Source organism: Podarcis bocagei, assembly GCF_964188305.1.
Source record: "Podarcis bocagei genome assembly, chromosome: 13".
NCBI lineage: Eukaryota > Metazoa > Chordata > Lepidosauria > Squamata > Lacertidae > Podarcis > Podarcis bocagei.
Genome location: NC_138138.1, coordinates 17753815 through 17767138, shown reverse-complemented (window position 1 = coordinate 17767138; position 13324 = coordinate 17753815). Strand labels below are relative to the sequence as shown.

Sequence of the window (13324 nt, the reverse complement as noted above, 5' to 3'; positions counted from 1 at the left end):
ATCCTTTGTGGGGGAGCCATGACTGGGAGCACAACAGGGCCTGAGGGTAGCTGGATGCTGTTCAGAAGTGGTGGGGAAGGGGGTACATGGCACAACTGTTTCATATTATGTGAGCTCTCACGCTTAGTGCCCACGCATAGCAGAATGCTGGACTGGCAGTCATTCTGAGGCGATAGAATGGACTCCACCACATAAGTTTATGGGGAAGGTGGGCAGAGGGGAGAGGAAAACCTACCTTTAAATAACAAAATGCCTTCCTGCAAGTAGGATATTAGCACTGTTAAAAGTTGCCGGGTCTTTTCTCTTCGATGTGCTAGGTTTCATATTTGCATGGCTTCCTTTTTAATAAAAGAGAGCACTCCAAAATGACACCCACACCCCTCAATCTGAATTAGTATGGTCCACTTTGGCACCTCAGGATTATGCCACCTTCTTCCACTGCATGTGTAGACCCGGCCTTACTGCTCATGCAGAAATCGAGTCACACAGGCAGGACATTGTTGTGGAAGGTTTCAGATTAGAACAACTCCTGACTCTTGCTCTAAAGGAAGCAGGGTGAGGCCCACTTCTCCCATCATATGCATTAGATGGATCTGCCCCTCTTTTCCCCACCCTTCAGGGCAACGGCTTCCTCCCTCCTCTCGCCTGAGCCAGTGACCCTCAAAGAGATGGCCTCTCTGCCCATATTGGGTAACATGTTTTTTCGCCAGCCAGGACAGCTGCGCCGCACCCCCTATCAGATTCCCTGTTCTCTCTCTCCCCTCCCCCCCCCGCCCTCAACTTTCACCATCTTTGCTGGCAGCTGTTTATCTCCACATGGGAGACAAGTGGTGTGTTGCTGATAGCCTCATCTCAAGGACACTGTGCCCTCCGAGAGACTGTAAACAGAGAGGGCTCAAGACAATTTGGTGCCCGAGGCAAAAAAAAAACCCTGATGGATTCCCTTTCCATTCCCTGGTGGCAGCAGCAGTAGTAGTAGCTCTTATTGACCACCACCACCAATCGTCTAAAGTTTAGCTTCCAAACTGACAGTTGGCTGCTTTCCAATGGCACCCCAAAATCTACCACATGAGGTAAGCCTTATACTAGGGCTGGACTAACAAATGCCCTCCCTCACAGAGTCCTGTGCCGTCGCCCCCTGCCTCCACCCCCAATAAAGTTGCCATCTGTCCAGAATTTCTTTTTTTAAAAACTGGCCTCTAAACAACTGCATAAGCTGCAGAAGTCAACAGGTGAAGTTTTTCCAGGGCCAAAAAACCCACCATCACCTGCTGATTCCTGCAAACCAAACTGTTGTTTAGGACGCAGCTGCTGGGGTCGATAAATTGGCAGCCCTGCTTGTCAATCCAGTGTCTGGTTGTTTCATGTCCAGGCAAACCCTGATCTTTGGTTCTCTCGTACAACCTAGATTACAAATTATCCCACAAGCTCTAATCCTGCTTGGCTATCTGCCTCCAGCTTCCCTCCTCGGCCACAGCTGTAGGGTCCCCCCTATAGCCCTGTTCCTCTGCATTTAATGCCAGCTGAGCATGCAGCAGCCATCAGGTGAAGCCTGCATGTTCTTTGTCACCTCCTAATGCCTGCACATCAAATCAGAGCACAACATAGAAGCCGGTAATAATAATAATTAGTGCTTTTTTCTGGGGGTACACAGGGATATGCATACCCCTAAACATTTTGTGAATCTAAGTTCGGCCTCTTGAGGGGTAGTATTTCAATAGAGTAGGAAAATGAGAGTACCCCTAAACATTTGTTTTTGGAAAAAAGCACTGATAATAATAAGAATTAATGGCTGCTTTGGTCTTTAGCCTGACAATACCTGCCTTTCGAAGGAGGCCTTAGAACAGGCATCCCCAACCGGCAGCCCTCCAGTTGTTTTGGCCTACAACTCCCATGATCCCTAGCTAAGAGGACCAGTGGTCAGGGATGATGGGAACTGTAGTCCAAAACATCTGGAGGGCCGAAGGTTGGGGGTGCCTGCCTTAGAACATATTTCATTATCTGATGTTGAATTATAATGTTCAGTTTCACATTGCTTACTGTGTACAGCTCTGGGTTGTTACCACCCCCATGTATATGTTTTGTAGCTCACCTTACTTCAATTGCAGGTGCTTCCACTCTTCTGCTTCCAAGGTGGGCAACACAGAGGCTAAATTGGAGGAGTGGGGAGCTTTTTTTTTTAGCTCATTCCCTAGTGGAGAGCCTTCTGGAGTGGGAGGCACAAGAGGGAGATGGGTGGGGCCAGAGACAAAAGTGGGTGGAGCCAAGGCTGTGGGTCTTACCTTTGGCGCTGTGCGATTCATTCCTTCTATGCTCATATTTCCCAAAGTGGGTAATAATGCGGCAGCTAGACTGGTGACTGGAAGTGGCCGCCGAGACCATATAACACCTGAAAGACCGACATTGGCTCCCAATACGTTTCCGAGCACAATTCAAACTGTTGGTGCTGACCTTTAAAGCCCTAAATGGTCTCTGCTCAGTATACCTGAAGGAGCGTCTCCACCTCCATCGTTCAGCCCAGACACTGAGGTCCAGCTCTGAGGGCCTTCTGGCGGTTCCATCCCCGTGAGAAGTGAAGCTACAGGGAACCAGGCAGAGGGCCTTCTTGGTAGTGGTGCCCTCCCTGTGGAATGCCCTCCCATCAGATGTCAAGGAAATAAACAGCTATCTGACATTTAGAAGACATCTGAAGGCAGCCCTGTTTAGGGAAGTTTTTAATGTTTGATGTTTTATTCTACTTTTAATATTCTGTTGGGAGCTGCCCAGAGTGGCTGGGGAAACCCAGCCAGATGGGCGGGGTATATTATTATTATTATTATTATTATTATTATTATTATTATTATGCCACCTGGGCAGCGCTGGAACCATCCAGGGGCATTTGTCACATCAGGTGCAGTTGAGAAGCATTGAATAAAAATATAAGGGTGGTGGAAGCATAAAGAAGAGAAGAAAATTTTGAAAAACGTTTGTACATGTTTCATTTGTTGCGTAATGACGCTTACCGCCAGGTCGGGTGCCGTTGTGGGACAGTGACAGCGTCTCCCCTGGGTCCGATGGATGCGCTGGAGTCAAGGGGTTTTCGATTTCAAGCTCCAAGGTGTCTTACTTACAAAACACTTACAAGGTGTCTTACTTACAAAACACTTTCTTTTGTGTTGTAGGACGTAGGTAGAAATATAGAACGCAAATATGTCACTGCGACTTTGTTTGCTTGCTTAAAGAAGTTGGATTTTAAGAGGGGGTGCTGAGTAGTGGGTTTCCCCCCTCCCCTGAAAGGAGGAGGGTAGGCGAAATAAGTTTGGCCTGCCAGTCAAAGCGGTGTCTCTCCAGCCCTCACCCTGCCAAGCAAGAGGCAGCCTCGCCCAGGACAGCCCAAAAGTACCTGTGGAGAATGTGGAGCAGGGCAGGTGAACCATGTGGTCTGGGGAGGGGAAGTGTTGTTTGGGAGGGGTGCAGCTTGGGGAGATCCCCATGGGTCAAACAGAGGCTGCCACCACTACCCTATGGGCATGAGATTCCCGAGCCCTGCTTTAATGTCTGTATGTGTCTCTCTCTTCTCTCCCCCCTCCCTCCCCTCCCTTCTCTCTCTCCCTCTGCTGGAAAGCCTTTGCTAAGTGCCAACTGCCAAAGGATTCCTGGTCTGTAGCAATTCCTACCCCCCACTCAATGACTGTGTCTTTCCCGGACTAGGGCCTTTTCCTGGGGGTGTTAACAGCGACGGTTCGTGGACCTCTCCCATCAAGCTCAGGTTTTTGTCCCAGGCATCTTGGACATCCATCACGTTTCTCTTGTTCTACTCTCATTAATACATATGAATAGTTAACCCCTTACTCACTGTGCAACTGCACCTGCCTGTCTTCTCAGCCTGACACCTCCCCGCCCCTACCACTCCTGTGCATTTGACCCTTCCAGCCAAAATCGGGGAGGTTTTAATCCCTGTTGAACTTGTCTTTATGAGCAAAGAGTCTGCGTAGCATTTGATGGATGCATCCAGCTTTTTTTGGGGGGGGGGAATTGTGGAGTGTATTGCCAGGGTGGGGGGGGTGGGATGGCAGAGGGTTGTGGGTGGGGATGAAGCAGCGGAAGATGGAGGACTGGCTACTGCCTGGTGGATTGTTTGCATTTGTGAGTGGCCGGAATCGCGTGTCTTGTTTTTTTACTAGCAACATGGGGGTGCTCCTTTCTGCGGGTGTGGCATGCTCAGAGGCCTGCACACTCCCAGCACAGCCTGTAAGCATTCCCACTCAGAGCGGGCATATTGTAGAGCTCTCCACAGGTCCCACATATACCACTGTTTATTTTGGAAGGGCTGTTGTAGCTCAGCGGTAGAGCATCTGCCTCGCGTGCAGGTGGTCTTGGGTTCGGTTCCTGACATCTCCAAGCAGCACAGAGAGAGACTCCTGCCTGAAACCCTGGAGAGCTGCTGCCGATCAGGGTAGACATCACTGATCTAGAAGCACCAATGGGTCACACTCGGTTTAAGGCTTCTTGTCCCTAAAATGGAATGTCTGCATGTGGACAGGCTGAGGGCGTGGATCATTGTCAGCAGAGACCCCTAACTTTCGCAGGGGCCAAGAGCAGTGGGTCAGAGCGAGACACGCACGTTAGCAAAAATTGTCCCTGGGCATCGGTGTACATGCATGCTTCTTCCTCGTTGCTTCTGAAGATTGTTCCCCTCCAGCATTTTGTCTCAGAAACCAGTTGCTTTGAAAACAAAAGGAGGTTTCGGCCACAGAAGTGTGTGTCCAGGAGAAAGGGCTCAGAGGAATCTTTATCGGAGCCCAGTTCCCTCACCACCATTGATTCCCAGGGACTGTGCTTGAATGAAACTTTCCTGAGCACCACCAAGCTGGAAAGGCAGCTTGTGAGAAGCATTTCCTTAGTAGAGAGAGAAATGGAGGGGAGGCGAAAGTAGCCTCTCCTCAGCACTTTCTCCACTCAAAACGCACAGCCTCCCAGGGCTACTTTTCATTTTATTTTTAAAGGGGCTCAATTGGTATACCAAAGGTATAGGTAATGGCTGGATGCAGTCTAAGTTGTGTGCCCCACATGTTCTTCCAATGCATTGGGGGTGTCACCTGTACCCCTTTCCTGTGTCTGGACTGTACCATTGTAGATGGCAGCGAGGAGCTCACATGATGGAATGCTTATGAAAACCCAACAAATCGCCACACATGGTAAGTTCGATGTTGCGAAGAAGGATCCTAGCCTTCCTTCCCCGCTGGATAGGCTAGTTTTCTTTGAGCATGAATGCATTGCTCTTAATGTGCAAGAGTGCATGCGGGAGCTTCCCATATTGTGCCGTTGACATGGCAGGGTCCAGACACAGTTTACGGCCTTATCTGCCGTTTCTAAGAACAAAGCCACCGAGCCCAGGCTTCTTTGGCGATTAGCAGGTCAACAGTGAGACTTCGTTCTCCACCAAGCCTGTTTGGACATTCCTGCCTTCCTTGTCACCACAAGGAGGTGCTAGGTGGTAGCACATGCCCCAAACAGGGCCTTCCCCCTCTTTGCCAGGCTGTAGCTGGAATTTCAAAGACAAGTTCAACTCTGTCCCCCTGCCGGATTAATTGCTTCTCTCAGGCTCTTCTCTCTCTCTCCCCCCCCACCCTTTGGCACTTAAAAGACATTGCAAGAGAGGCTGCCCACACCTCGGCCGTGGCCTTGGAATGTTGCATCGTGGTGATTGCATCGTGAGTCGAGGGGGACCATCTGCATGGAGAAGAGGGGTGGTGGTGTCCGGTTTGGGGTCCCCCAATCTTCTCCACAAGGTTTCTGTGAATCGTGCCCTCTCTCACCTGTCCCTGCTTCTTCTCTCCACTAATGTCCTTCTGTGTGTTGGTTTGTGTCCATCCTCTCCATTAACCCAAGCCAGAATGTTTTGCTGATGCATTGGGACATCTGTTTTCCCCCTTCTGGTTGACCAGGAAAAGTTTGGGAAGAAGAAGATTGGCCCCATCTTCCTTGCAAAGAGAGTGGATCTGATTTTGGGGGGTGGGATTGGGTAGGAAACAAGGAGGGGATCTGGCCCTCTCTCTCCTGAACTTTCATGCCAACGGACAAGAAAAACGAAAAGGGCCAAATGAATTTGTGGTATTAGCAATTGTGTGAATTGTTTAAGAGTAAATATAGCAGATGGGGGAGCCCAGTCCTGAGCAGAATTCTGGCAGGGGAGCTTCAGAAATGGATTCTGCCCTTTCTCACTTGCTATTCACACAATTGCAAAATGTGTGACAGGTGTCACATTGAGTTGGCCTCCCAGTTTCACATGAATCCTTCTGCAGATAAATATACCAGCTCTTGTTGGACAGCACCACTTTAGGTTTCAAGGGCAAAGGAGTTCATGACTGACTCCCCCCCCCCTCCATTTAAGAAAATTTATCTGCATATGTGGTGCTGGCGTGCCAGGCAGAAAAGCAGGCCAAAAAAAAAAAAGCTTCTCTTTGATCTGCTCCCCCCCCCAAGGGGAGTGAGTCCAGTTCTTGATTTTAAACTATCTGAGAGAGCACCCATACATCTAAGGAGCTTCCACTTGAAACTTGAAATGGTGCTGTCCCAGGAAGACCGCACCATTATTATGGTTATGTATTCATCTACTATACTGCCTTTCTGCTAAAGCACTCAAGGTGGTTCCTGTTTTGAAATAATGGTATACAAGATAATAGACAAACAGTACAAAAGGAAAAGAGGAACGGGGAAGGAAGCAATAAATAAGTCAGTTTGGGGATTTCATAGTCTCTCATGATTTCTCTCTATGAGCAGATTGGCTCTTGCTTTGTCTAAAGCAACCTTTCCCAGGCTGGTGCCCTCCTCATGCTTTGAACTACAACTCCCATCAGCTTCGGCCAGCATGGCCAATGGTCAAGGATGATAGGACTCTGAACCCATTACACATCTCCTTGGCCACTGTGAGAGCAGAATGCTGGACCAGATGGGGCTTTGGTCTGATCCAGAAATGGTCCTTCTTATGTTCTGGCTGGTCAGAAGAATGGATAGTACTAAGGCTAGACAGAGCAATAGTCTGACTCAGTGTGAGGCAGCTTCAGATGCTCAGCGTTGGGATGATGCTGGTTGCTGGCATCTGATGTCTTGGACACCACTTTCACTACACACATATACACAGGCCACACCTGCTTGCTTTCTCCTGTACAGAGATCAGAGCAACAGAGTAAACGTGCTACGAAGATGCTGCTGAATATCCCCCCACCCCATGGTACCCAATTTCCTCCCACCCCATCTTGGCAACAGTTAGACTCCATAGACTGACTTTACCACACTGCGAGTCTCTGCACATCCTCAAGACCACTTGCACATGAACTGGAGAATGCCCATTGCTGGAACTTGCCCAGCTCTGACCACCTTGTTCTGCCCATGGCACGACTTGGGAGTGTTATGCTCCATGCCCTCTGTGCAGGTGTTGCAAGGGGAGGGTTGCCTCAGTGGTGTTTGTGATCCTGCTTCTTTTCCTCCTTGCCCCACCCCTCCCCACAGCAGCCGGAAGAAGCCCCTGCGCCTGAGCTGTCCCCCGAGGCAGAGGAAGCAGAAAGCAGCGAGAACAAGGCCCAGCCCAAACGCCTGCATGTGTCGAACATCCCCTTCCGCTTCCGTGACCCGGACCTGCGGCAGATGTTTGGGGTGAGTCCTCTTTCCTGCTTCCCTCCAACCTGAGTCATGTCGTGTGATGCTTTTTGTATGCAGTGATCTTTAATTCATCCTCCTTGCGGGTCTCTAGAGTAGGGAAAGTTCAGGGCTTGGTCTCGAATGGGTGCGTAAGGGCCCTTCAGCATCAATGGGCTGCCCAACATTGCTGGATGTTGACACTGTGGTGCCAACCCCAGCACTTTGCTGGATTTGGAGGTCTGGGGTGGCATGGTCATATTGCAGGGGTGGCTGAATCCAGTGGCATAGCGTGGGGGAGGTTTCCCCAGGGGCGGTTTCCCCAGGTGCAAAATTGTTAGGGGCACAGAATTTCAACACCCAGTGCTGTGCTCTTCTGTTGCTGGGTTCCGTCAAAAATGGCTTCTCCATGCAAACCAGGAAGTGACCTCTTCAGACAACAGAACAGCTCTTCTTTTCCTTTCTCTGCAGCTGCGATCTCCTGGGTGACGTGGATGCTGTTAGGCAGTTGAATGTGAATGCATAGTCTGCTTCCTCCCCTCCACTGTGTGGCTTTGGGCACTGACAACCAATGCTATGTCACTGGCTCAATATGTAGCCCTCTAGATACTGTTAGACTCCAACTTCCACCAGTCCCAGCTGCATGGCCAATGGCCAAGGGTGATGTGAGTTGTAGACCAACAAAATAGGGAAGGCCACAGGTTCTCCACTGTTGCCACATGGAATGCATAAGGAGATGCAGGTGCCATATTTCTGCTCAGGGAAAAGTTATGTATCCGGCCATGCTGGAGGATGGCTGAGTTGTAGGGGAAGCACTAAGTTTTGTATTAGACACTGTCATAAATTCATTACGCACGGTTTCTAGGGCAACAGGCTGTGTATTGTCTATGTCAAAGACTGACTTTTCCCCTTTCCCCCCTAGCAATTTGGAAAGATCCTGGACGTGGAGATCATCTTTAATGAGCGTGGCTCCAAGGTATGGAAATGCTAGCTGCCAAGAAGGGGTGGAGAGGTGTGGGGACAAGAAAGCCAGGGTCTGCTGGGCAAAGCAATTTCTATGCCAGGGATGGGAAACCTCTGCCCCTCCAGACATTGCTGGCTCGTAAATCCCATTGTTCCTGGCCACTGGCCTTGCTGATGGGAGTTGAAGTCCAACAGCATCTTGAGGGCCACAGCTTCCCCATCCCTAGTCGATGGTCTCACAAACACACTGTACAAGTGCAGGATTTGATGTTGATCAAGTGGCCAACTTGGTGCCTATGGGAAGCCCACAAGCAAAGCTAGAATGTGGTAGCACACTGTGTTGCCCTCTCCCCATTAGCAACTGGTATCTAGTAGCACACTGTCTCTGAACATGGAGGCTCCATATACCCCCTATGGCAGAGGAGCCACTGATAGCCGCCTACTCCACATTCCCCCCCCCCCCCAGGTAAAGGTAAAGACACCCCTGACCATTAGGTCCAGTCGTGACCGACTCTGGGGTTGCGGCGCTCATCTCACTTTATTGGCCAAGGGAGGCGGCATACAGCTTCTGGGTCATGTGGCCAGCATGACTAAGCCGCTTCTGGCGAACCAGAACAGCGCACAGAAACGCCGTTTACCTTCTTGCCAGAGCAGTACCTATTTATCTACTTGCACTCTGACGTGCTTTCGAACTGCTAGGTTGGCAGGAGCAAGGACCAAACAACAGGAGCTCACCCCGTCGCGGGGGATTCGAACCGCCAACCTTCTGATCAGCAAGTCCTAGGCTCTGTGGTTTAACCCACAGCGCCACCCGTGTCCCATTTAATCCCCCTAATCTCCCTTTAAAGCAGTGTTTCTCAAACTCCTTCTGTCCTCCATCTGGACGAGTAAGAGGCGTTAACAGAATCCAAGAACACATTCCAGCCAGGCAAAAACACTCAAGGGGAGAGGACAAAGCAGGGTGGGTAAGGGGTGTGCGGCCTGGAATTTCAAGGGCCAGGTAGATTATGAGAATCTTCTCCTTTTTTCCAAATTAATATTTATTTGGTATTACAAATTAAAACTAACATTCAAAATCACAAATAAAAAGAAATACACAAGATTCTCCCGAATCTTTGGACTTCCCTCCACCCCTCCGTGGGTTCCATACTTATCCTTTTGTACTGCATATTTTAAGTCACTCCAATTATTTGATTGTCCATTACAGGCATAGGCAAACCACAGGACCAGTGGTCAGAGATGATGGGAATTGTAATCCCAAACATCTGGAGGGCCAGAGTTTTCCTATGCCGGGCCCATTATATCCAAAGTCCTTGTTACATTACAAGTGTTATTATTAGAGTCCTGCTAATGAATTCAGCTGTTTACAGTGGTCTTCCAAATACGAAATAAATCTTCCCCCATTCTTTGTTAAAATTTTGATCTTCCTGGTTTCTGATTTCCCCGGTCATTTTTGCCATCTCTGCATAGTCCATCAACTTGGTCTGCCATTCCACTCTGGTAGGGACTTTGCCGTCTTTCCTTCGCTGGGCTAAAAGCATCCTGGCGGCATACTTAGCTGGCAGGGGGGGACACCATGATCATGAAGATCATGTCAGTAGTTCAGCCAGCTCTCGAGTAGGACACTGGCAGAGACACATGCCCGACTGGCATGTTCTCTCCCTCCTGGTCGATCGTTCGGGAGCTTCATAAGCTTTTTTCAACTCAAACATCACAGCGACCGATGCCAACCGACACCGGCACACTTAGGGATCCCCAGAGTTTGTGCAGCATGCGTGTGACAGACCTCAGCAACTCAGCATGTTGGCTAATCTACTTTATTTACATATAAACATACACGGAGCACTGCAACATGGCTCTCTTTCTCTCTAGCATCAGACAGCAAAGAGAAAAAGAACAAAGGACAATAGTCCCATTTCATGGAACACAGTAACACAAACATCCTGTCTCCGTCACTTCCCACTCTGTGGAGTCAAAACATACACCGTCATGTGATAGACAAAAATCCCATGATTGCAATCATGGAGCAGGAATTCTAACATACTGGTAGGGATCTTGCTGTCTTGCTGCCTAAAAGCATCCTGGCGGCATATATACCTGGCAGGGGAGACACCATGATCATGAAGAATCTTCTCCCTTAGGGCTTTGGCTTTGTCACCTTTGAAAACAGTCAGGATGCTGACCGGGCACGGGAGAAGCTGAACAGCAGCATTGTGGAAGGAAGGAAAATTGAGGTAAGAATTTACCGTGTTCTCAGCATAAATGCCTGTGGTCATTTCAGTACCCTCATGCTATGGGCTCTTGCCTGGGAGCTTAAGCTGTTGGAAGGGGAAGATGCTCAGTCCCTAAAAAAAGGAGGTCCCTTGATCAGTGAATACCATATATGCTAATAATGAACTAAATTTTCTGAGTGCTAGTCCTTGTACCATCTACATACAAAAGGGAAATATCAGTGGGGTTTTATTGCAGAGGTGTATATATATATATAAACTTCTGGAGAATCCCCCACAGCCTTAGTTTTAAAAACAATTAAAAAAAAACCACCCTATCTTTAGTAGTTGTTGTTTGGTTGTGTAATGTTTTTTAATGTTATTTTAGTCGAGTTTATGTAAACTGCCTTGGGACTCAGGCACAGTGCCAGATTTACGTATAAGCTAAACAAGCTATAGCTTAGGGCTCCACTTTCTTGGGGGCCCCCCAAAAGTGTAAAGGAAAAAAACACTGCATGTCAATTTCCAAAATAAAAGATAAAAAACAAATAAAATAAAACCTGCACACAGCAACAGTGTTTTGTGTTGTGTAGGCTCCTATGATGTAAATAATGGGCCCCACCTGCTAGCCCGCTCCCTAAAATATCACTGGTTTGCTTATTTCTATATATTGGGTGCCTACATTCTTCATGTGCAAATGGCTTTAGATACGTATTAGGTCCATAAATTACCATATAGCATATATTCAACATAAAAAACAGCAACAATTTGTTGTTGGCAAAGGACAGTTGGACATATAAAGGGCCCCATTACCTATAGTAGCTTAGGGCCTCTTCAAACCTAAATCCAGCCCTGCTCATGCGGAAGGCAACTCCTTAAATAAATAAGGACTGAGCATCCTCAGTGCACGTGGAGGGACCAGAAAAAAACAAGTGAGGGGTAGAATGGAGTGCTTGGAACAGAAGCACCCCACGCGGCAGCAGTTTGCATGTTCAGACCCAGAGACCTCCCCCCTAAATAAATTTACACATTACTCAAATTTTAGTTTTGGTTTTTGGCAGAATTTGGGCCACAACTTTATTGAGTGGTTGCAGGCAGCGCTGACCCAGGGTACCAGCATAGGTCAGCCAAGGGTGAACACCTGGGAAGGTGAAAAGCTCGGTACAGACTCTGTTCACCACCCAGATGCCCCCCTGGACTCAGGTACAGGCACAACCCTCTCTCAGGGGTTGACCAAACCATCGAGTCCCTGGATTCCTTTAACGGAATACCCTTCACATAGGGATGGCGAGAGCGTTCCCTCATTCCTATCACCTGAACCAGTGCCTATCCGCAACCTTACATGTTGTGACGATTTGCTACGCGGCAGGAGAAACCCAAATGGCAACAGCCAATCAGCCAAGTGGGGAAATTCCTGCCATGCCCCTGCCCCAACAACAGATGACAGCATAGCAAGGTCAGTCGCACAAAGCCCTAAAATTAGGGAGAGGTGGGCGGGTGTTCCGAATGCACGAGCCGAAAGAGGAAGCTCTGGGTCACGTTCATGGGTATAAATAGGTCCCTTGATCCATTTGGACTGCGCCCCATTGGTCAGATTGAACCCAACATCAAGGGAATTACCAATCAGGTGTTGTGGCAACCAATCAAACCCACCCACAACACACTGGGTCAGTCTCCAGGTCTCACCGCAACATGTGCCCTCTTTTAGGGAGGACACGATTTGCCACAGGCCCTGCTCTTCTCGTTTGCCCACCAGGCAGGATCCTGTTTAACTACGTGTGAATGTGCATATGTGCACATGTGAGAAATACCTGGGGTGCTCAGATACTGGACAAGCCTTACCTGCATGAACCCCGCTTCTGCACAATTATCAAAGGTACAGAATCCCTGTCCTCACTTGCCTTTGAGCGTGCCAGGAACACCACACAGGCACAAGTAGGCCCAATACTGAACACACACACACACACACGAATCCACCTTAATTCAAACCCCTTAAGAGCCTTGTCAAAATCATCACTGTGTGGCTATCTATTTACTTGTCCCACTTCTTTGGAGAAAAAGAAGCTAACAGCAACTTGTTATGCATATGGCCTCACTTCCTGCTTCCTTCTCCCATCCAGGTCAACAACGCCACAGCCCGTTTAGTCACCAAGAAACCACCGGCGGCACCAGTGGTGAATGGTATGTAGAAGCTGGAATAAAAATAGCAACAATACATTTGGTTTATGATTCACTTGCCACATAGTAATTCTCCAAACAGCTTACATATTTTTAAGAGCATTTTAAAAACAAAAAACCCCCACCAATACATAGGGGTAAGTACTATCCAATAATCAGAGCCGTCTTTCCTATTGGGCTTACTGGCGCGTTGTGCCAGGGCGCTGGCCTGTCAGGGGCGCCCCAGCGAGTGGGGGAGCTGCGCGGCTTTGCCGGCGGCCTCCCCTTTCCCTGCACGCCCGCCAGCTGTGCCCTGTGAACTCCAGAGAAGCAGACACGGAGCAATGGATCCAAACTACAAGAAAGAAGATTCCACC

General features: G+C 48.9%; 1 protein-coding gene across 3 annotated transcripts in view; it reads left to right on the top strand.

Moving 5' to 3' along the window:
- LOC308571210 (RNA binding protein fox-1 homolog 1-like) overlaps window positions 1-13324 on the top strand; it is a 42641-nt gene that overhangs the window by 17369 nt on the left and 11948 nt on the right. For 2 of the 3 annotated variants that reach the window (XM_081166748.1, XM_081166750.1), the window contains exons 3-6: window positions 7492-7635; window positions 8540-8593; window positions 10722-10814; window positions 12911-12971. In XM_081166748.1, the coding sequence (XP_081022874.1) occupies window positions 7492-7635; window positions 8540-8593; window positions 10722-10814; window positions 12911-12971 (352 nt within the window). The remainder of the gene's footprint in view (window positions 1-7491; window positions 7636-8539; window positions 8594-10721; window positions 10815-12910; window positions 12972-13324) is intronic. The other variant, XM_081166749.1, reaches the window with a different exon arrangement.